The sequence below is a fragment of the Solea solea genome, chromosome 11 (genome assembly GCF_958295425.1).
Source record: "Solea solea chromosome 11, fSolSol10.1, whole genome shotgun sequence".
Classification (NCBI taxonomy): domain Eukaryota; kingdom Metazoa; phylum Chordata; class Actinopteri; order Pleuronectiformes; family Soleidae; genus Solea; species Solea solea.
Window position 1 is genome coordinate 22,709,225 of NC_081144.1, and position 21,762 is coordinate 22,730,986.

Below are 21,762 nucleotides of genomic sequence, written 5' to 3' on the forward strand. Positions count from 1 at the left end.
AATCTGATGGATTTATAAAAGCTATAAAAGTCTTTGCTCTCTTCAAATGTTTTTAAAGTATATTTTCCAGGATTCATTAATTTTTTAAAGCATCAACAAACACGTGTGACTGGTGGATTTAGGATGATTGCCTGACTCGCATGACATTCCACGCATTCCTCCATGTTCCCCGTGCTCCACGGTGGTGACTGGGTGCGTGTGTGTGTGACGCTCTGCCGGCTGGATGTTGCTGTGGAATGAGGAGGAGGCTCCACCCTTCGCTCTGGACCATGTGGTTCTCATCCTTCCCTCCTGTTGCTGCTGCTTCTGCCGCGACAGTGAAGAGGAGGAGACGTCGGACGCGACAGTGTCGCTCGCTGCTCAAACGGATCACACGGTTTTCCTGAAGTCGTTCATATCTAAGTAGAATAGAACAGTTTGTGGCTCAAACAAAGCTCTTTCTGGGCAACTTTAACGCGCTCCTGTTCACAGTTTAGAGGATTTATCTGGTGACAGACAGGTGCGCACTGTGCGCACAGAGGGATGGGCAGACGCGAAGCAGACGGCAGAGGCGCAGTGAACACCAGCGACCGCTCCGAGGAGCTCGGTTGTCTCCAGAACGCCTCGTCTCACGGCCACCGAGCCCGGGAGGAGTCACTGTCCCGGAGGCAGCTGGACAGACAGAGGCAGCCGGAGAGAATGGAGGCGACTGTCACATCCGAGCCCGTGGAAGTGAAGAAGCACCAGCACAAACACAACTTGAAGCACCGCTATGAGGTGATGGAGACTCTGGGAAAAGGCACCTACGGCAAAGTGAAGAGGGCGCTGGAGAGGGCGAGTCTGAAGACGGTGAGTTTGGTTCTCAACACACATGCTGTCAAGTACGTGGAAAATGGTATAGTCAGGGGCGTTTCAAGGGAGTTTTTGGGGGCCCAGATTATGCGGGTTGGATGCAGGGCCGGACCAAGCCTTCATGGGGCCCTAAACAAAATGTACACAAATAATAAAGCAGTAAATGACCTGATACTTCTTGGGGAATCCAGGTCAGCCTGTCATGTTCTTACCTTCATATTCCCATTAATCGTAATTGGTAGCAGTTTTAGAACAATTGTCTTGTGTTGATTTTCACTTACTATTCAAAATGGCCAAGAAATACTGAGAGGTATATTCAAAAGTGACGAGCTCTACCACTGAGCCATGGCTCTCAAAATCAAAATTACTCCACGGTAGAGCAAGTTGTCTTTCAACTCAAAGGTTGTGGGTTGGGTGTGAAATATGCGTGTGAACGGCAAAACTGTAGAAAATACTTCTGCAAAACATAAGTAACTCCAATGATATGTATCACATCATACATGTTCAAAAAAGAGCAGGAAGAAGTTTTCACATATTATTCCGCCAGGCTCATGTTAGCAGGAAAAGCTTCTGAAAAAGAACGGTGTTGACCAGTAAGGGATTTCTCTGCACTTTGAATTCACACAGATTGATTCAGATGGATACGCCGTGGCAAATATCAATATTCTAATTAACAAATGAAGGCGCTCTAAAGTCATCGCCCTGTCAGGTTCACTGGTGTGGTGGCACTGGGGGAGGAAATAGGAGGGGAAATAGAGAAATACTGCACTTTTAACTTTTCACAGACGTTTTGTTTTCTTCGGTTAGACCGATATCGCGACGTGTCGTCGTCAGATTGTCTAGCAATATGTTGATAATCACAGAATTGTTGCGTCTCGATACTACTGATATCATGGACCGTGTATCACATATTGTATCGTGAGGTTATCTGTGATTCCCACCCCTGACCGTGACTGACTGTATTTATCTGATCCTTACAATACCTCTGCTGCTTTTCAAAACATGGAAACAGCTGCAGTCTGCATTTTTCCAGACCTGCAGCATTACAACATCTTAACCTTCTGATAAACTCCAGAGAATGCTTATAAAAGCATGTCGAATAAACACGGTATTTCAGTTAATTAGTCTGTAACGGCACTGAAGTTGGCGTCCAGATTCACAGCCTCCTGCTCTGCAGTTAAGGGGAATTTAATTTGCAATGATCATTCCCCTAAATAAACTAAACAAAATAAAGGTTTTATGATTGTCATAGTGTGTAGCAGAATAAAGTAAGGCTTTAACATCAGTAAGAAAGTGAATTTGAATGTGTTGAAAAGTAGTTGCCTGACATATTGCTGAGTCTATATAGTAGTATAACTATAGGCCTATAATTACCCCTTTGTATATACATTTCAATACCATATAAACATGCACATCTATATCAGTCTTATAAACAGTTATCACATATCCTCATATTCTCCATGTTTTGTATGGTGCTGATGCTTTATCTTCAGACAGTCTCTCTCTTTCTGTGTGTTTGTTTGTGTGTTTGTGAGTGAGTGAGCTCATGGGCAGATGACGGACTGTGTTGTGTTCTTGTGCTTCCTGTCGTGCTGCCAGGCTGAAATGCCTTTGCTCTGACTCACTCAGCACTCAGAACAAGGGGATACAATTACTACAATAGGGCTAAGACTCCTCCAGGGAGGGGAGAGGAGAGGAGAGTCTGAGTGAAACACACTCAACCAGCACACACAGTCCCACTTAGTATGTTTACACGATGCTAGGACAAAAAAAAATCGAATTATTGTCATATTTCAACTAAAACCAGACATTTGAAATACCTGCAAACATGTTTTATAGTGGGATTAAGTCTGACTCCAGTCTGACTAAACCTATACATGTAATTGGACTATGAATCACATTATCCAGGTATATTAGTCCAAGTCAGACTAGCCTGATTTAAGTCGGATTAACATGTTTATTCATGACATTACGAAACCCAAATTGCTGTCTGACTAAAACTGGACATGCACGTAAACTTGCCGCGTCCATTCTCCTGGAACATGTGCATTTGTTTTCCAACTGAGCTGGGGAATACAAGCCGCGGAGCCATGTCCATGGAGGTTTCTTTTTCAATTCTCGCTGTTCGAAAGGACAACCGGTGTGATGTTCTGTCATCAGACCGGTTGGCCGGTGGCTCACTCTCACTCGCTCAAACAGTCATTAAATTTTCTTCGCTTCTTCTGACAGCCGTTTGCTCTGCTTCTTTTTAGCCGGCTCTGCCGTGAAGTGGCAATAGTCTAAAGCAGAGCTATCGCTGCCTTGCAATTTGTGTTGCTGACAAGACCCAACACTTTGAAAGACCTCCTGATTCCGATGACTCACAATGACTCTGAAGCTGTCAAACTAGGGTTACTAGGTAGAAAGTCAACATAGTACCAACTTGCCGCCAGTTTCAGCTGGAAAACACCTACTAATAACGAGCAGAAAGGGGTCACATCGCCACCTAGTGTCGCGCTATCAGACACATTTCATGTAATAAATTGATTAGAGTTAAACTTTACTTAAGTTCATCGAAACGGACTGATGTGTGCTGGCTGAGTTTCTGGACCCACAATGTAAAAAAACAGAATGTGGCGCCTGATTCGTTTGAATAAATGTTTTTTTTGTTCTACTGTCAGGCTTTAATTCAGAGAAGAAAGAAAGAAAGGCTGGAAACAACAGAGGACAGGTTGGAGACACATGGAAGAATATGCAGACAGAATTATTTGTGCAGTCTCTGTGTATGTGTGTGTGTGTGTGTGTGTGAGTGTGAGTCAGTGAGTGTGGGACAAAGGGAAAATAGCCCACTGAATTCCTTTAGCTAGTAGCCAGCACATACCAAGGATTCTTTGAAACAAAACGGACATTATTTTTGGAAACAAGACCAGGAGACTGTTATATTGAGGAGGAGGAGGCAGTATTTAAAGTAAGAAATCAGATTAGCAAGAGTAGACTGTTCTATGGTTGTGTTTTATGTCATCATAATTAGGATGTTTTTAGAAAATGTGAGATTCTCTTTCTTTCCTGTACACCAAAGACAGATACAGGACAGCTACGTAAACTGTAAAACATAAATACCTTGTGTAAAACGTGTTTTATTAGGTTTGTTTTACGTGTTTCTTGGCTGCGAGCAGCAGCAGCAGCAGCAGCAGCAGCTATCCAGAGTCCAGCTAATTATCTCAGCCAGCCAAAAATATAAATCCCCATAAAACCACAAATTAAAGACCAGATTTAGCCAATAAGATCCATGTCATTTATTTGTGCACAAGTGAGTTTTAGTGGAGCTGGAAGTCAGTCGTTTGCCTGTTTCTCAGCTGCTAACTCCGTACATTATTTGAAAGTAACACGATTTATATAAAAAAAAAAACAGTAAAGTGATTTCTCGTCAACAATAATGTGTAAGCAAGTAAAGTAAATTATTTCTTCTATGTATGCATAAAACATATATTTTCAAGGATGTTTTGACTTTAAAGGGCTTTTTTGGGATTAAGACCTGGTTTTAGGGTTCGGATTAGAATTGGGTTTAAATCAGGGTTAGGGTTAGACACTTGGGATAAGAGGCTAGGGATTGCAATATGTCATATGATGTGTCCTCACATTTGTGCTTGTGTGTACTTTTATGTGCTTTTGTTAGGGTTAGGGTCTAGACATGAAGTGGTTATTGTAGAGGTCGAGGATAACGCTTTTTTCTGTGTCTGCGTTGCTTTCACGTGAAAATGTCTGTGGGAATAATGGGACAGGAAGTCAGTGAGAGGCTGCCCGCCATCCAAAACCTCACTTGACAACACACGACACACTCACAAACACCCACAACAAGTCAGGAGAGTCGAGATTCATGCTGTGGCAAAACATGCCATGTTGTTGTTATTTTTATTAAATGGCTGCTCCTTTCTCTACACATTATACTTTTGTGTTGTCTGTACCATTACAGTCTGTATACAGTCACCACATCCTGTCATGATGTGAAAGAAATATGTGATGACATCGGCATGGCTCGCTCACACACACACACACACACACACACACATAAACGTAGCTTCCCATGTTTTCTCCATATCCTGTTACAGTTCTGTGCTTTTTGGCCATTATCTCACACGGAGCACATTATTCGGATGAACAATAACACATTGTTAGTGAGAAGGGATATTTGCAGGGCACTCTTGGACATGACGCATATGCAGGTGGTAAAATCACACAAACACACACACACACACACACACACACACACACGTGCCCCCTTTAAAAATGCTCGTAGTTCCCTTATTGTGGGAAACCATGCACAAGTGTGTCTCTTCTCTGTGCCCTGCTGGTCTCACTTTAGTGCCAAGTCCAAGGCTTAAAATGACAGTCAAAAACAATTTCTTCTTTCTACTTGGTAGCTTGTGATACGTCGATCTTCCTTTCCCCTGCACCAAGAAGCAGCAGGTGCCTTGAGTTCAGCGGCAAATGGCAACGAAAGTGATTGACTGCAGAGAAACGAGTGTCAGATAGCTTGATCGCAGACGACCTCTTAATAAAGGTCTTTTAATAGAGTTAGAATGAAGTAATCGCCGAGCGTTGTAATGGCTGGTCGTAGAGCTGCACAAAAACGAGCGCTCCCACAGACCCGAGCACTTCCGTTTTTGAGTATGCTTCTGTCAGCCAGGAGGGGCAAACGCACTGCAACGACCCAAAACACATGCAGGAGGAAGAATGAGCTGCAGATTCACAAACTGTGTGTGTTTTCTGTCCTGCGTGTGTTTTCTGTCCTGCTTGTTTTGGGGTTTGCGTGTGTGTTTTTTATTTTTGTTTGTGTTTTTGAACCTGTAGCGTTTGTGAATATGCAGCTCGTTTCTCCTCCTGCATGTGTTTTGGGTCGTTGCAGTGCAGTCCGTAGATTTCAGCCACTAAAGAAAAATAAAAAGTACATGCTGTCTTAAACTCAGGTTTTTAAACTCCCTTTTGTGTCCTTAACTAACCCCTTCACTTTCAATTTTTTTCTATTGTTTTTTATAAAGGGAGACAAGCAAATGAATCTCATTTCAACTTGAAATTTAATTTTGACCATACACATACACATGTCCCCTACACTGACTATGTATAAGAACCTCTTCAAGATATTTTATCCATTCCTTTCACTTCATCTGTATATTGTTTTCTTCATCCCTTCATCAAATATCATCGTCACATTTTTCTCATTAAAAAAAAAAAAAGATACGACCCTTATGTAAAAAAAGGGTTTTCTTCAGTGGACATCCCATTATATATAAGTCTATCTTTGCACAGCAATAGAGGGTCAGGTCAGGTCAGATCCTGGGAGTTCACTGGAGTGTGTTTATGCTGTGTTGCGTAACTGTTGCAGTTGATGGAGCGTGTGAATCAGGTCCTCTGATGTCTGGAGATGTTATTTTTTCCAGCAGCTGAGAATTTCAGAGCCATGACCCCTGAGAGAAGCCTGCTCACCCGTAGGATCTCTGCAGAGGAGGACAGACCAGTCAGGACTAGGACTGTCACTTTAAAAAAAGACACAGTCTTGTATTAAGTACCTAAAAGGGATACTTGAGTAAAAGTACAAGTATCTTACCAGAAAATGACTGATAGATTTTTATAATATTACTTAAGTATTAAGAAAGTACTGGACATTTACTGTACTTACATATCAAAAGTAATTTTCTGATATAAAATGTAATGTGTAGAGTGAATGGGTGAATGGCAAAACTGTAGATACAGGCCATTTAGCAACTCTTTTCTGATATACAGTATAAATAAGTAAATAAATAAATATAAATAAATAAATAAATATAAATAAATAAACTAGTCCTTTATCAGTTTCCTTCTCTACATTTAACCCATGTACATGTCGGTGAAGGTTCTCAGTCATCCAGGTCATAGTCTTCTTCAGTAGTTGGCTGTAGGCGACTGGACTTGAGTTGCTTGAGTTGCGCTCGCCACCACCTTCAAACATTGAACTGACGTTTGCCCAAAATTGGAAAGGGAAAAACATATTTTTTACAACTCAGTGGAAAAGTGAGTGAGGGAAGCACAATTTTTTAAACGTACTACTGCTATTCTAGCAATACAAAGCCACATGCAAATCGGTGAAGTATTCCTTTAAGCACAGTCATGAAGTATTTGTACCCCCACCTCCACCCACACTCATACATACAATATAATTTATTGGAACTCCTACTATTAGTCATGTGAGGTCGAACACTCACTGCAGTTCCTGTCTGTGATGACTCTTCTGCCGCCTCACTAGGGCGGAGCTAACAGCTAACACTGGACTCAGCAGATTTGTTCAGGCTTTGGTGTCGTAACTGTCAGCTGTGTATCTCGTCTCCTCCAGTTTTTTACATGGGCTAATAGGACATTCATTCAAAGCATTCAAAATGGATTTGAGGCCAAGGTACAGTGAGTCCCTGGCTGGGATTAAGGAGTGTAAACAGTGCAGCTGTCAACCTTCTGCCTTTGAGCAAGTTCAGATCAACTGCTCTTGTCATCCGGCCTTTAACATTTTGTTTACCTCTGTGTGTACCTGATCATTTATATATATATATATATATATATATATATATATATATATGTATATATATGTTTATGTGTATATATGTATATGTATATATATAGATATGTATATATATGTATATGTGTATATATGTATATGTATATATATATGTATATGTGTATATACGTATATGTATGTCTATATGTATATGTATGTGTATATATATATATGTGTGTATGTATATATATGTTTCTGTGTGTATATATATATATATGTATGTGTATATATGTATATATGTTTCTGTGTGTATATATATGTATGTATGTGTATATATATAAATAAAATTAGGTTCACATGTGTTGATTCGATAAATTTGTGTTCTTTCCCAGGTGGCAATCAAGTCAATTCGCAAGGAGCGTATCACTGATGACCTGGACAAAATTCACATCCAGAGAGAGATCGAGATCACCTCCTCGCTCAGACACGCAAACATCATACGCTTCCACGAGGGTAAGACTGCAGACACACACACACACACACACACACAGGTCTCTCAATGTAAATAAATGTTCTTCATTTTCAGTTTTGTAATTAAGTTTGAAATTGCAATAAAATGTGTAGGTTATGTTTTAAGAGATACTCTAAATGAATAGAGGCTAGGCTTTTTGTTGGGGTTTAATATTGTGAGAGTTTGAAATGTCTGTAATGTGAAAATATAACATGTCTCTTGACGTGTGAAATAAGTTTTAAGTCAGCCATTCCACTCATTGACTCACTCAGATCCAACAACGTGTTCGTTCTTCAAACTAACTTCACCACGGTCTTTATATGAGGGAAGGAAACACGCAGTTTGTGTTCCTGCCAAAGCAACACAACGCTCTTTAAATGACAAACTCTAGGGAATGTAATGTGGGGTATGTTTGATATAATTAGTAATAGTCTTATTAACTGATGGGCTTATTTAATAATCAATGAAATAAATGCTTCAATAATTACGCCCATTGCTACTGCGTTTTAATTTTGTATGTCTTATTTTCTCTGGTTAATTTGCAACATGCACAAACTGTAAACAGAGTCTAAAAAAGGAGCAGAGAAGTCGAATTCTCTCTTGGATCATTTGATAAATGGGAGATGCAAAAATAAACCTGGGACTGCAGCCTATTCCTTTTTTTGGTTGGTGCTTGTTTGGAGTATATTTTAAAATAGATCAGTATAAATAGGTATGATTTGGGTGTTTTCCCCTTCTGTTGCATTAACACACAAACTGTTATGGTCTTTATAAATAAATATGAATATATCTGTATCATCATGAGAGGTAGACCCATTAATCATACTGATTTTTTTTTACATTGCATTCACTTCATACATAATTTTTTTTATGTGAGCTAAAAATGCAGATTGCAGAGACAGACTATAAAAAGCATTCCCTCTTGAATTGTGACACTGAAATATACTTTTTACTTTTTGTCAGTTGTATAGTTGCAATATGTGGGGAAGTTGCAATAAATATCAATGCAATAATATGTTCTATGTCCCTGTGTTGTGGGTTTTGAGGCTTTATAAGGCTTAGATAGTGCCCACTTCAGCTGAGCTCACACATAATGCTTTATTAACGAGTAGCAAGTGCTTTGTAACAGCCTGAATTCGTGAATTCCTGAATTAATAACTGTTTATATCACGTCCACTGGAAACGGAATTTGTGAGATTTTATAATTAATATACACTTAATTTAGATAGATGAGCTTATTAATGAAGAGCAAAACATTTATATCTGTGATTATAATCCACATACTAATGAGTATTTACGTAAGAAACATGCTTTATAAATGACAAATTCAGCATTTACTAATCCATAACTACTGTGCTTATAAATGATGAGTAAAACATTTCTAACTGTGTTCATAAACAACATACTAATGAGTATTTGTGCGTCATAAATGATGAATGCAATATGTATTAATGCTTAATAGGGCTTACTTATTATAAAGTGTTAAATGAGAAAAGTTTTCATCAGATAGTGGGGGAAATGTTGTTTTCCAGTGGTGACAGAAATATGTTCCCTACCCCAGCTTTAATTATCCACGTCTGTTTCCACACTCTCAACGTTATCTGATCACAATCTGTGGCCGCGCTCATATACACATATCTGCCTAATGCAGTACTGTTGTCCTGTGTCCTGCCCAGTGTTCGAGAGCCGGGATAAGATTGTGATCGTGATGGAGTACGCCAGCCGAGGAGAGCTGTACGATTACATCCAGGAGAGGAGGAGACTGTCAGAGACAGAAGCCAGAGGCATCTTCAGGCAAATCACATCTGCCGTCCACTACTGCCACAAGGTTTGCACGCACGCACACACACACACATACACACACTCTGTGCAAACAGCAATCAGCAATCAGTATAAATGAAGCGGCAGCGACATGGAGCCACGTGCTGCTTGTGGAATTCAACTGTGCGCACAAGCAAATGCGGAACTGCTAAATCCACAAAATCCTAATCCTAATACATCAGGAAAAACTTGACGAGAGTTTTCAGATCTCTGTGGGTTAAGAGCACATTTAAGCCTCGATTGTTTTATACAGTCACACAGTGACACATTTAACAAACACGTTGTTTAAATGAGCATTTTTAGCCTTGGCAAAATCACACATTCATCTTTGTTTTTTACTGTTTATGTGTATTTAAAACCAAAGTGGTAATAATGAGAGCAATGTACATAAATCCTGTTCATATTAGGGCTGCAAATAAACATAATTTTCATGGTCAAGTACTTATTTGGTCCATAAAATGAGTGTTTCTCAAAACTGGGAATGATTCAGTTGTAATGATTTTTTTGTTCGATAAAGCAAATAAACCAGAAAATATTCACATTTAAGAAGCTGAAGAACATCAGTAGAGGTGAGGACCTGTGCCCTCTCAGTCAGACAGAACTATTATTCTTATTTTAGCATTAAATACAGAGATGATCATGTGACCTCCACACAGTGAGGTTGGATTATCTGCTTTTTTCCCCCCCTTTGCCCTTGAAAGTGGTCCCAAAATAGATATGAATGTTCTGGCATGAATGAATTATTGAATTCATGCATGCAGCACACATGAAACGATTATTACGCCTTCACGAGAAGAATGAAAATAAGTTTCCGTGTTGCTGCTTTGTCTTTTTTTCCTTTTTTTTTTGCTCTTCTTCAATATCAGTTCACAGAATTTAACACTTTTTGAGGAAATTACACCGGTGTTTTTTAAAATATAATAATTATTCTGACAAGCTTATTTAATGTCATTTATACAATAGCTCTGCATTAGTTATTAAATCACCTCCACCTGGATTTAAAGCTGCAGTACATACCTTAGGTGATCGTTATATTGTTGATGTTGTTATTCTGCCTCGGTTCGGTCGCTGTGAACAGACGCGATGCAACTTTATTGTATGCTGCGTCCTTCAACTGCTAACAGACTCTGTCAAGCAATACTATCAGCCCTGACTGAGGGAGCGTTTGTGTATACACAGCAGCATAGTTGGGGTGATTGTTGTTGTTTTTTTTATTTAATTCTAAATTAAATAAAAAACCCTTCTCTTTGTCAAACTCCAACTCCGTTTACAGTCATCTTACCTTAACTGGACAGCTGTGAAGGACGAGGTGAAGCATGAAACCAGTTGGAAATGGTGTAACAAAACCAATAGGCGACAATTCTCTAAATGGTTAAGTTGCGTTTCCACGAGCATACCAGGCTAGGCGAGGTTCCAAGTGAGCTGAGCCGATAAGTGAGTCGTGACGTCGAGAGACTCTCGGCCACTGATAGGTCAGAGTACCGTCGCAGGAAGAGACGTAAGACACAGAAATCAAGCAGTGCCGAACTGTAGATCACTGATGACTCCGCCCACGTTGAGTAGGTACCTTTTTGTAGTGGAAAACCAACCTAAACATGCCGTGCCGAGGCGAGGCGAGCCGGGACCATAGTGGAAAAGGGCCATAACCTTTTCAACTCCTAGTTCCTCAGAAATGAGGTTCTGCCTCCAACACACACACAGGCTTTCATACTGTGCACAAAACATTTAAAAAGGTCAAGGGTCATCTCCTCCACTTACAGTAAAGGCTCTGTAGAGAATGTAACCACTGAAAGAAAGAAGGCTATTCATGCACATTAGCCGAGAGATTTGGGCGGTGTATAAAGTGTGCGTGCGTCACTCTGCTTCCACGTTGGCAGCACTGATCTACAGATGTTTTGTTAGTTTCAGAGTTAACTAAGGATGCTCCGACAGCTGTGTTTTAAGGATGTTATGTCATCAGACTGTGCAGGAGGCCTTCTTTTGTCTACTTGCCACAGAGATTTCACAGTTTGTTGCAGAGAAGTTCTCAATTATTGTAAAGTGATGTACTTTATATGTATTTTGTGTATACAAAATAATCACAATAACAATATATAAAAATAGATATTTAAATAAAATACATTATTATATAAGTTTCCTGTGTAGGTTTTTTCTCATTTTTATGTTAATACATTTAAGTGTTAGAGTATTTTTTTGGGCTATTTGTACAGTATAACCAATAAAATCAACGTGGTGCTCTTCATGTTCACATTTTGACTAAACATTGATTGTTAAAGAACTCTCTCGACACGTATCCAGCCTACATCGGAAACTCAGACGTCAGAGCTGGGAGTTGCAGAGGGAAAAAACTTACTTGACTAAACTCACGTGCGTGTTTCTCGCTGCTCTCCCGCAGAATGGCGTGGTGCACCGCGACCTCAAACTGGAGAACATCCTGTTAGACCAAGACTTCAACGTAAAGGTGAGATAAACACCACATATTCTGTAAACTGAGCCTACGTACATGGACACAATGTTGTTTACATTAAGATGCTTCTGTGTGTTACTGGTTACTGGGGTGAAGTTTCTGCAGGTTCTCTGGCTTCCTCTCAAACTCATATGACCACGGAGGCTAATCACCTTCACATTAGGTCACCATCAGAGTAGAAATATATAATATACTAATATACTAATATAATAATCATTGCATTGATAAAACGGTACATTTGTGTCTTTTGTCGAGTCATTTGATCAGGGAGTTAGTGACAATTGTATCTATTTCCATTGTATCCATTCAATCAGTGGGTGTGTACAATTGAACAACATATTATTGGTGACGTTGCATGTTGCCACTGAATATACTTCTATTACAACTGTGTTATTGAACCTGTGTAGCCTTCAGTTACCAGTTAACCTACTATTACCTACACTCTTCAATGAGTGGGGTCCAAAATGACCCCAATTAGAATCAATGCATTTTTGCAATAAACTTAAGAAATGTCTTTAATTTTGGTTAAAGATGATCATTTTCATTATATTTTGGTCAACAAAAGAGTCATCTATACTTAGGGTAACCCTTTATACTGACATTAACTGAGGTGATAAGAATCTTGGGGTACAAAAACTGCAATTTCTTAAAATTAATGAAAAAATTCATAAATTAATACAATTAAAAATGCAAATAGAACAAACATGTTTTATGAGGAATACCTGAAATATGAAAATATAAAATCTATTAATTTCAAAGATTTCGAAAAATAATGAATTAAAAAGATTCTGTGATAATGAAAAAAATATAATCAGTACGGTAATTGTACTGAGAAACAACCTTTTAGCAAAATCGTTGTGTGTAATGAATCATCCACAGATTCCTGATTACACTTGCCTTTAAACACGAACATACGTCTTACTGACACGCAGGCTGATGTGTTTTAGGAAACAGTCCTTTTTTTCCACTGCTTATGTAACAATAAGCACACTGGAATGACGCCTCATGTATAGTACAGCGAGTAATGCTGTAAAAATGCTGCAAACCGTTTGCAGAACGGTCAGAACATCCACTGGAACACTTTATACCCACATTAATGTTAATGTGTTGCACATTGAAGCAGCACAAACACGGTGCCAGGTCTAATAAAAGACCCCAGGGGTCATTTGTTTTGCCTTGTTTGGATATTCCTCTCCTTATATGGGATGTGTGCGCGGCCAAACGGGGGAATGTGGAGAATCTAGTGGCATTTGCACCAAAATGAGGTTGTTTTTTTTGATATACATGTGCGTCTCTGTGGCGTCTCTTTCATCTCAGACCTCAGGATCGCCACGCTGAGCTTTCACGGCACACGCTGCAGGAAATGACCGAGACGCCGCGTTATGCACGTGCACGTTTTGTCTGTGTAACAGCGGCTTAATGGCGTGTGGTAAAAGTAGGCACAGCCAACCATGTTTGGGGAGCCCGTGGCTAAGTGGAAAGGGAACTTGGCTTGTAACCGGAGGGTCGCTGGTTCAAGTCCCCACCAGGTCAAAAAGGCTGGGTTACCTCTGAGCAACGTACCCAACCCCCATTCCTCCCTGGGCACTACTCAGTGTGGCAGCCCACTGCTCCTAATAATTTTCCTCAGGGGGCTAATAAAGTACAAGATGTTCCTTTTAAAGTGGGAGGGTCAGGTCTGAAGCCCCCAAGCGTAATCGCAGACGACGCACAAGCATGTGGTTATTACAGTAATATCACTTATGCTCGTGCAAGAAACCGGTCAATCAGTGAATAAGAAAGGGAAAATGTGGGAAACATGCTTGTACATAGTTTCCATTTTTTTCGTCCTGTTTTTGGACATTGAGACAAAAAGTCCAAATTTTTGTTCAGATTTCCACAAAATCTGTTGTTCATGCACAACTACAGTGTTTTTTTCATGATAACGTTTTTGTTTTTCTTTATTTTAAATTGTTAATAACTGCCAGATATTTAAAGTTATTCTGGAAAAATGGGACATTGTATGTCCCATTTTATGGTTAAAATAAGCAGGAAAAAAAAAATTCCAGATGAACATTTTGAGGCTTAGTTGTTTAAGGGTTAATAATATCAATAACACATTGCTCGTTGATGGTTGGCTCTGTAGGTTATCACATTTTCATGCACGTGCACACGACACGTTAACATGTCCTTGCCAAAGCACTGACGCGGTGAGCAGGGAGCGCACGTGTCGCAGGTATAAACATCATCGTTGCCACTGTATGAGCAGGTAAAACATCAACAGTGATCGGACATCTATAAACACTGTGTCATCGTCCGTCTGTGCTCCCCTGTCCCTCTGATCCATGGAAATAAAGCTGTCACGTCGAGTATTTTTAACACCAGCAGGGCTGATAGTGAGCTGCTGAACATGCTACAGTAATAATCTCTGCAGATAGAGAAGAGCCTCGGTATGTGTGTGTGTGTGTGTGTGTGTGTGTGTGTGAGTACGGCTCTGGAGTGAGTGATTGTTCCGCTACGTGAGTATGAGCAGCCTGATGTTTTTGGCCCACTTCTCTTTCCTCGGTCACACTTTCTTTGGCAGAACCTCGGCATACTGTACCTATTTTTGGCTCCTTTCAAAGGAATCGCTTTGAGTTATTGTTGTTTTTGTGCGTGCTCTGAGGAAAGGAATTTGGAATGCCAGGAGTGTGAGTGATTTGTGAATTCTAGAGCTGCAACTTACGATTATTTTTGATAAGTTTGATATGTTTTCGATGAATTGAAGCATTTTATTTAATAAACCAAACTGTCTTTGTACAAAAGTTGTTTCCAAAAACACATAAAAAATAAAAGGCAGACTGACTTCATGTCCCAGTCATCAGGGCTCTTTACTCCCTGGAATGTCTCCTGGCATTTCTTCTCCATCAGTCTGGTGAAATGGGTCCTTGAGGGAACAGTATAGCCAGGGTTCAAGGTGTTTATCAGTTTTTGAATCCCTTACCCTCAACCATTGATAATGGCCTCATGTCTGTTACCGGCACATTCAGGATACCATCAGTGAGAACAGATGCTTGCTGTCGTGTGCAAATCTTCCTCAAAACATAGTCACAAGTTTAGTATGAACATTTTTAAGTGAATAACTACTGATCTAAAATGCAGACGGTTTCCTCCCACAGTCCAAAAACAACAATACAAACAATAAAACTACAAAAAGATAAAAAACCAATGTTTCATACTGGGTTGAAAGCCAAAGATTAAAAATGGGTTTTATGTATGTAAAAATAATCTTTATTTTATTTTATTGTATTGGATTGGCTGTTTTCTTTTCAGCATCAGTTCTGGCCAACTTCCATTCTGTTTTAATTTAGTCCCTGAGACATCCTCTTGGAATACTGCACGGGTTATTGTTACTTATGTTCCATGCAAGGATTTCTTTTTTTCCCGTTACACTCAGTAATGTCCCTACATATATATATACACAGCAGGTTAATGTTTGTTGTCAATATTTCATTGTCCTCTCTTTCTCTTGCTCCACAGCTGGCTGACTTTGGCCTCTCCAATCATTTCCAGCGGGGCTCTCTGTTGCAGACCTACTGTGGAAGTCCTCTCTATGCGGCGCCAGAGATAGTGAAAGGGCTGCCATACCAGGGACCAGAGGTGGGTCACACTCTGCCCTCACTGCTTTCCACTGCTTTTGCCGTAACACTACAACAGGGAAACAGTGTCACCCCCAGTTTGTACCAGACAAATTGAGTAATGATTACCGATTTTTGTTCTGCACATATTTTATAGAATGAACTAATACAATGAAAGCTATCCTAAAAATCTGTTATATTTTACAAGATACTGATTGTAAGCTTTTTGTTTTTATTGTTAAACATTTTAAAAGTTTTATACAAGAAGTCGTAAAAAGCCTTATTTTGAAAGCCAGGTTGAAAGGAAGTGGTGCTATTTAAGATTAGCTGAGTGACTATTGTGTATAAAGGATGAAAAAAAAGTCTTGTCAGCTGGTAACTGGTACATTCAAGTATCTTCTGTGTCTCTTGTTGTTACCTTCACAGCAGAGGTGAACATAGCCAAGAACCACAGATAACCTTCACAGATGCTTTTGCCCATTTTTCCAGAATAACTTTCAATATCTGCCAGTTATTTGCAATTTACTGCATGTTAAAATTGTGTTTTTAACAATTTAAAATGAAGAAAAACAAAAGGTTTTAGTTGTAGTTGTACATTAACACCAGATTTTGCTTGTTAAGGTTGAAATTTGAACAACATAAAACGTATTTAAAATAACATTTGAACATTGGAGTCTATGTACAGGCGTTTTTTCCAACTCTCTCCTCTCTGGTGACAAAGACGCTGATTCGCCTGCTTCCTTAGCTTTGACGTGCATCTTCTCAGCTTTCAGAAACCGTTTTGTTATTATCCCGATAGCACAAACCTTTGCGTAATTACGGCAATTCAAAGTGCGCCTGCGCAAACGTGTCGTCTGCGATACGCTTAGTGTTAAAGGGTTGATTAGAATAACTAATAACTTCTTGCTGCCGATTTGGGTGGATTGAACCTTTAAAGTCAGAATCAATCAGAATACTTTTATTATCCCGGAGGAAATTGTTTAGTTACAGCCAAACCACCAAAGTAAACCTTCTTATTAGAAGCTTAGAGTACAGGAAAAAGCACAAAAATAAAAAATATATAAATTAAGAGCACCAAAAAGAGCGCAAAAAGTGTTATTTAAATATCACAAAAACCTTGTTTAAAGGACAGGAATTATCAATATGATAATTAATAAATGAAACCTGAAGTATTTAGACAAAGTGGTATTTACTCCTTCCAAACACCTGAGTCCATAACAAGAAAGCAGCATATTTTAAAGTTGTCATATTTCAAGAACAGTTGATGATAGAGATTCATTTTTTGTGAGCGTCAGGAGGCTTTCAGCAGCTCCCACATCTAAATTTGTGAAAAACGGATTTTGACGAAGTGACAGAGAAATTACAGTTTTAAAATCACCCTTGTTTTGATTTAAAAAAAAACAAAAAACTGAGAGTTTAGGTGATTTTAACCTCTCACAGACTCATTTACTGTGACACCTTTGATCAATATGGGTTAGAAAGATCAGAAACTCGGTTAAAAGCTCATAATTATTCATATTTCTTTGGGGCGAGGGAAAAAATCCTTCATTTATGGTGGGTTTATGGTATCTACAGTGAAACTTACACTTCTGGTGGAATCTCACAAGTGTTATCTTTATTTTGATACCGAGATAATTCACATAGAGCTTGTAATTGCAGAGATATACTATCTATTTATTTTGGTGTGGTCATTTTCAAACAGTGACCCCAAAAATAGGGTCAGGGAAGAAGAAACTGCAAGTCACATGAAAATGAAAACAACACAGGGGGCCAGACAACAACCATAGCAACGAAGATGAAGATATGCCGAACAATAATAACAGAATCTTGCTCAAAATGAAAGATACCATTAATTTTTTTTTTTAAAAAGCATGAGTAAGGTATATATGATCATATACTTTAATATATCTGCATGTCTCTGTGTGCTACAGGTGGACTGCTGGGCTCTGGGTGTGTTGCTCTACGCTCTGGTGTACAGCAGCATGCCGTTTGATGGCGCCAGTCACGCCACACTCACTGAGCAGATCAGCCAAGGTCGCTATCACAGACCCAACCCCCCCTCAGGTAAACGCTCATCACTGTCCGTGTGTCTTATTTGAAAATGCTGTCTGTGTTTACTAAAAAATATGTCATATGCTATATAAAGAAAAAAAGGTAACCCTGTACTCAAAGGGAACATTAATTCCCATTATTAATTTATAGAGCTTCAGTTAACACAGTAATAATGGTTTATTGCGGTAGTGAATAAGCTTTACTTTTACAATTAAGCATTTATTAACATTAATCTTAATGAATGATATATTATGTATATTAATAAAGGTTAACATGGGTAGTAAATGCTTTATTATAGTTATGTGGTGTTTTACACTTAAGAATAAGGGTCACATGGAGCATTAATAAAGGTAAAGTAATTACTTAAATGTGTCATTAATTTATTAAAATTTCAATTAAATACATAAATGTTATTAAATGTGTCATTAATTCATTAAAATACCAATTCATTTAATGTAAAAAAAAAAACATAATTACTTCACTATTTAATTATTTATTCAATTTAATTATTCAATTATTATTACTCGCCTATCAAAGTCAGTGACTTTATAACGATATGCTTATTTAGTGCTAGTATATGTAAATGAAGTGTCAGGGTTTTAGTTTTTTTTTATAACTTTACAGACACAGAAACCTCTCTCTAATAAATGTTAGGTAACGAAAGACATTTACAGTTACTTCAAGCTTTAAGTCATTTAAGGGAAATTACTGACATTAACAGTAGCTCTGTAGACCCTTATAATTGCTGCAAAATGATGTATCATAATTATTTAGGTCCGGATAAACTTGTCGTGAAATGTTCCCATTGTCCCATGCCCGGTCTGACGTGATTGTTTTTGTGTCTTGTTGTCATCGTTTCAAATGCATGATAGTTGAGTTCAGCTGCTGTAAATAACTCGCCTCTGCTCCTCCAGACGCCTGCGCTCTTATCGACTGGTTGTTGACGGTGCGCACGGACGAGAGAGCCACGATAGAGGACGTAGCCAACCACTGGTGGGTGAACTGGGGTTATGAAGAGAGTGTGTGTGACTGCCCTTCACCTCCGCACCAAGAGTGCCCCTCCCCCCTGCTGGCTCGCTACATCGACTGGCAGAATCGGGTCGCCACTGCCGGCAACAACATGACGGCTGACGCGTCCTCGGCCCGGCGCTCTCACCACCACTTTTACTTTAGCCTACCTCTGAAGAGCGATCGTGGTGCAGGGAGGACACGTGGAGGAGGGATGTCGAGCCTCAGGAAGTCACGCAAGGAGAACGCAATTCCCCAGACTGCACAGGGAGCATGTGGTGGCGCTTGTCCCACAGCTGCCTCCTCTACTGTGGTCACTTCCACTTTTGAACGAAAGAAACCCAAAGGGATTCTGAAACCCCAGTGGAGCATTGACTCCGTGTTTCACAGTCCTCCGAAGGAAAACTCTCCCTCCCAGCTGTGTAATTCTTCTCCACAGACTTGTCGAACACATGCACTTGCCCACACTCGTGCTGAGGTGCTGTCCACCAGCCTGCCGTCCCCCACAACATTCAGTCAGCCCTCATCTAAAATGCCCAAAAAGGGGATACTAAAGAACATGTATGGAGGGGAGTCTGCCTCAGAAAGAAGGGGCTCTGGAGTAGGAGTTAAAGAGACCATTGCAGGAGATTCGTGCACCTACAAACAGCACAGTCGCCTCCCAGCAGTAGAAGATAGTCCCACCATGCGCACAGAGGCAGTAAGACGAAGGAAGGGCATTCTGAAACGTAACGGCAAGTTTTCACGCAGCCTGGACCTTCCCGATGACCTCCACCTGTCGTCTCCCACTGCAGCCCCTGCAATGTTCCCTGAGGCTTTGCAGCAGCTCCTCCACACCACCGGGGGCATCGAGGGCCGACGTAGCCGACCCTCCAGTGTGGTGAGTGAGGACAGCATCTTCTCTTCCGATTCCTTTGACCTGCTGGACCTCAGTGCCCAGTCACGACGCAGGATTTTCTCTCGGGGGAAGCAGCGCAGCGCCGGCAGCTCGGAGGAGGAGCCTGAGCCGCTGACAGCCGAGGCGGACAGTGTCAATGAAGACAGAGGCAGACGGAGAGGAGCGCTCACGTAACCCTACAAACATCCACTTCTACTGAGGTGATCAGTCTCTGCTGAAACACAGTGGGAAGGCTGAGGACACAAACTCTCTTGAGCATTGTACTGAGCATGTTTTTCTGTGATCGGCCAGACACTGTGGATCTGCAGAAATGGCACCTGAATGTGGCAGAATTGACGGAATCTAAATGTGTGTTTACATCGAATTTGAGTAAAGCCTGTTCTGCAAACCTTATTGCACATGTCAATTACTTTGGATGACGCCAGTGACGCACAATATCAAATGCAATGCTAAGATACAGAGTCGAAATCTTTCAACTCGTCAAAATTGCTTGATGCGTTTTCACCATAGACCATATCTTTAAAAAAAAATGGACACAGTCTTCCAGTTTCCTACCTGGAACTAACACTATAATGAATGGCCACCAGGGGGCGACTCTTGCTAAAAGAACTCTATTTTAATTGAATTCTTTGGGGAAAAATGACTTTTCACTTAGTTTATTACATTGCTATTGCCACATTGATCCCATTTGTGGGAAATCGGCAATAAATGATGGCACAGTTGAAACAGGATGCGAGCAAAGTGTGTCGTGCAAACTAAATGACCTAAGTCAATCACTTTGAACATCACATTACGTTAAACGTGCAAAGTTGGAGTTTTTCAACTCTTGTCATGATTGCGTGATGCGATTTCACCATAGATCATATTTAAATATGTTGACATAGTTTCCTCCCTGCCACCAGGGGGCGACTTTGCTGGTTGTTGAAATAACTCTATTTGAAGTTTTTGGGAACATTAGCATTCTCAACATTTTAAACATTTTCCTGAAAAGTGAATGGTCTCAGTCGCCACTTCGGCTCTTCTTCAATAGCACATTTTATGTAAATGATGTGCTGGTTTAGCCTCAACACATGGCTGTCTTTAGCATGTGTAAGCACAAGATTAACATTGAATTCACTGAAATGTACTTGCATGCAGATATGAGGACATTTTAAGCATTTCTTAATAAGGTACATAGCTGTGACATCACTTTGCTGAAAACAGATTTTAACCAATTTGTCACCTAATAAAATCTCATGTTAGCTTGAGTATACAATATGTTAAGCATATGTTCACTGGTTCATGTTGCCATTGTATGTTTCTGTCTCTTTCCCACAGCAAGTTTGATTCACAGGATTAAGGAGTTGCTGGTCTACTGCTGCCCCAATGGTAAGCGTGTGTTACTAAGGACCAAAGTGGCTGAATAACACAACGGAAACTAAATAATGGAGGCAGCAGTGGATTAACAGCTCCTGTGTTATATCAATGGACTGTGGTGCAGGGAAATAAGCAGTTGAAGCTTCAGTGAAGCCACAGTGTGTAGTAGTGTTCGCGGTGCATGCTCCTTGAGATGTTTTGATGCAAAGGGATTCTCCTCAGCTGTTAGCAGCTGTAATCAGTGACAAACAGGTTGTCATTTGAAGACGTTTTCCATTTCTTCCCAAATCTGTTCTGGTCTTCATCAGTGTTGGTTTTAAGTATTGAAATTTATTTAATTGTTGGAACAATGGCTATATAACGTGAGGTAACCTGTAATTCACGTGTCACAGATGTCACAGATGTGCTCTGGTACCGGAACAAATCCCACTCAAACCGTGTGCTGCGTATGAATGTGTAATAGGGCAGAGGCAGTGTTCCCCAAGCTTTCTATACTTTGTAAAGATGGCAAACTATCACGTCACCCAACTGTAACACCTAATGTCAAAATTCCAGGCATGCTATTTGGAACGTATTTAACGTTTAACTTTCTAGCGAAGGTTGGGAAAATTTTGCACAAAAAAAATCCCCCATGGACCAGCTATGGCTCCCATATTGGTCTATGGGTAGAGTGTTTTACTGGTTTCACAGTGTTATTGAATACTGTATATTTGTACCATA

At 40.0% G+C, this 21,762-nt stretch overlaps 1 protein-coding gene across 1 annotated transcript; it reads left to right on the forward strand.

Annotated features, from left to right (window-relative positions):
- Window positions 1–269: 269 nt before the first annotated feature.
- LOC131467993 (NUAK family SNF1-like kinase 1) lies at window positions 270–20,741 on the forward strand. Its single transcript, XM_058641814.1, has 7 exons — window positions 270–828; window positions 7,726–7,846; window positions 9,521–9,672; window positions 12,061–12,126; window positions 15,631–15,750; window positions 17,660–17,792; window positions 18,695–20,741. The coding sequence occupies exons 1-7, from the start codon at window positions 523–525 to the stop codon at window positions 19,858–19,860; spliced, it is 2,064 nt and encodes a 687-aa protein (XP_058497797.1). The 5' UTR covers window positions 270–522; the 3' UTR covers window positions 19,861–20,741.
- Window positions 20,742–21,762: the final 1,021 nt, after the last annotated feature.

Coding starts and splice junctions, on each gene's coding strand:
- LOC131467993 (XM_058641814.1), top strand. CDS start 523: ATGGGCAGACGCGAAGCAGACGGCAGAGGCGCAGTGAACACCAGCGAC. Junction 829..7,725: donor AGAGGGCGAGTCTGAAGACG/GTGAGTTTGGTT, acceptor GTTCTTTCCCAG/GTGGCAATCAAGTCAATTCG. Junction 17,793..18,694: donor CAGACCCAACCCCCCCTCAG/GTAAACGCTCAT, acceptor CTGCTCCTCCAG/ACGCCTGCGCTCTTATCGAC.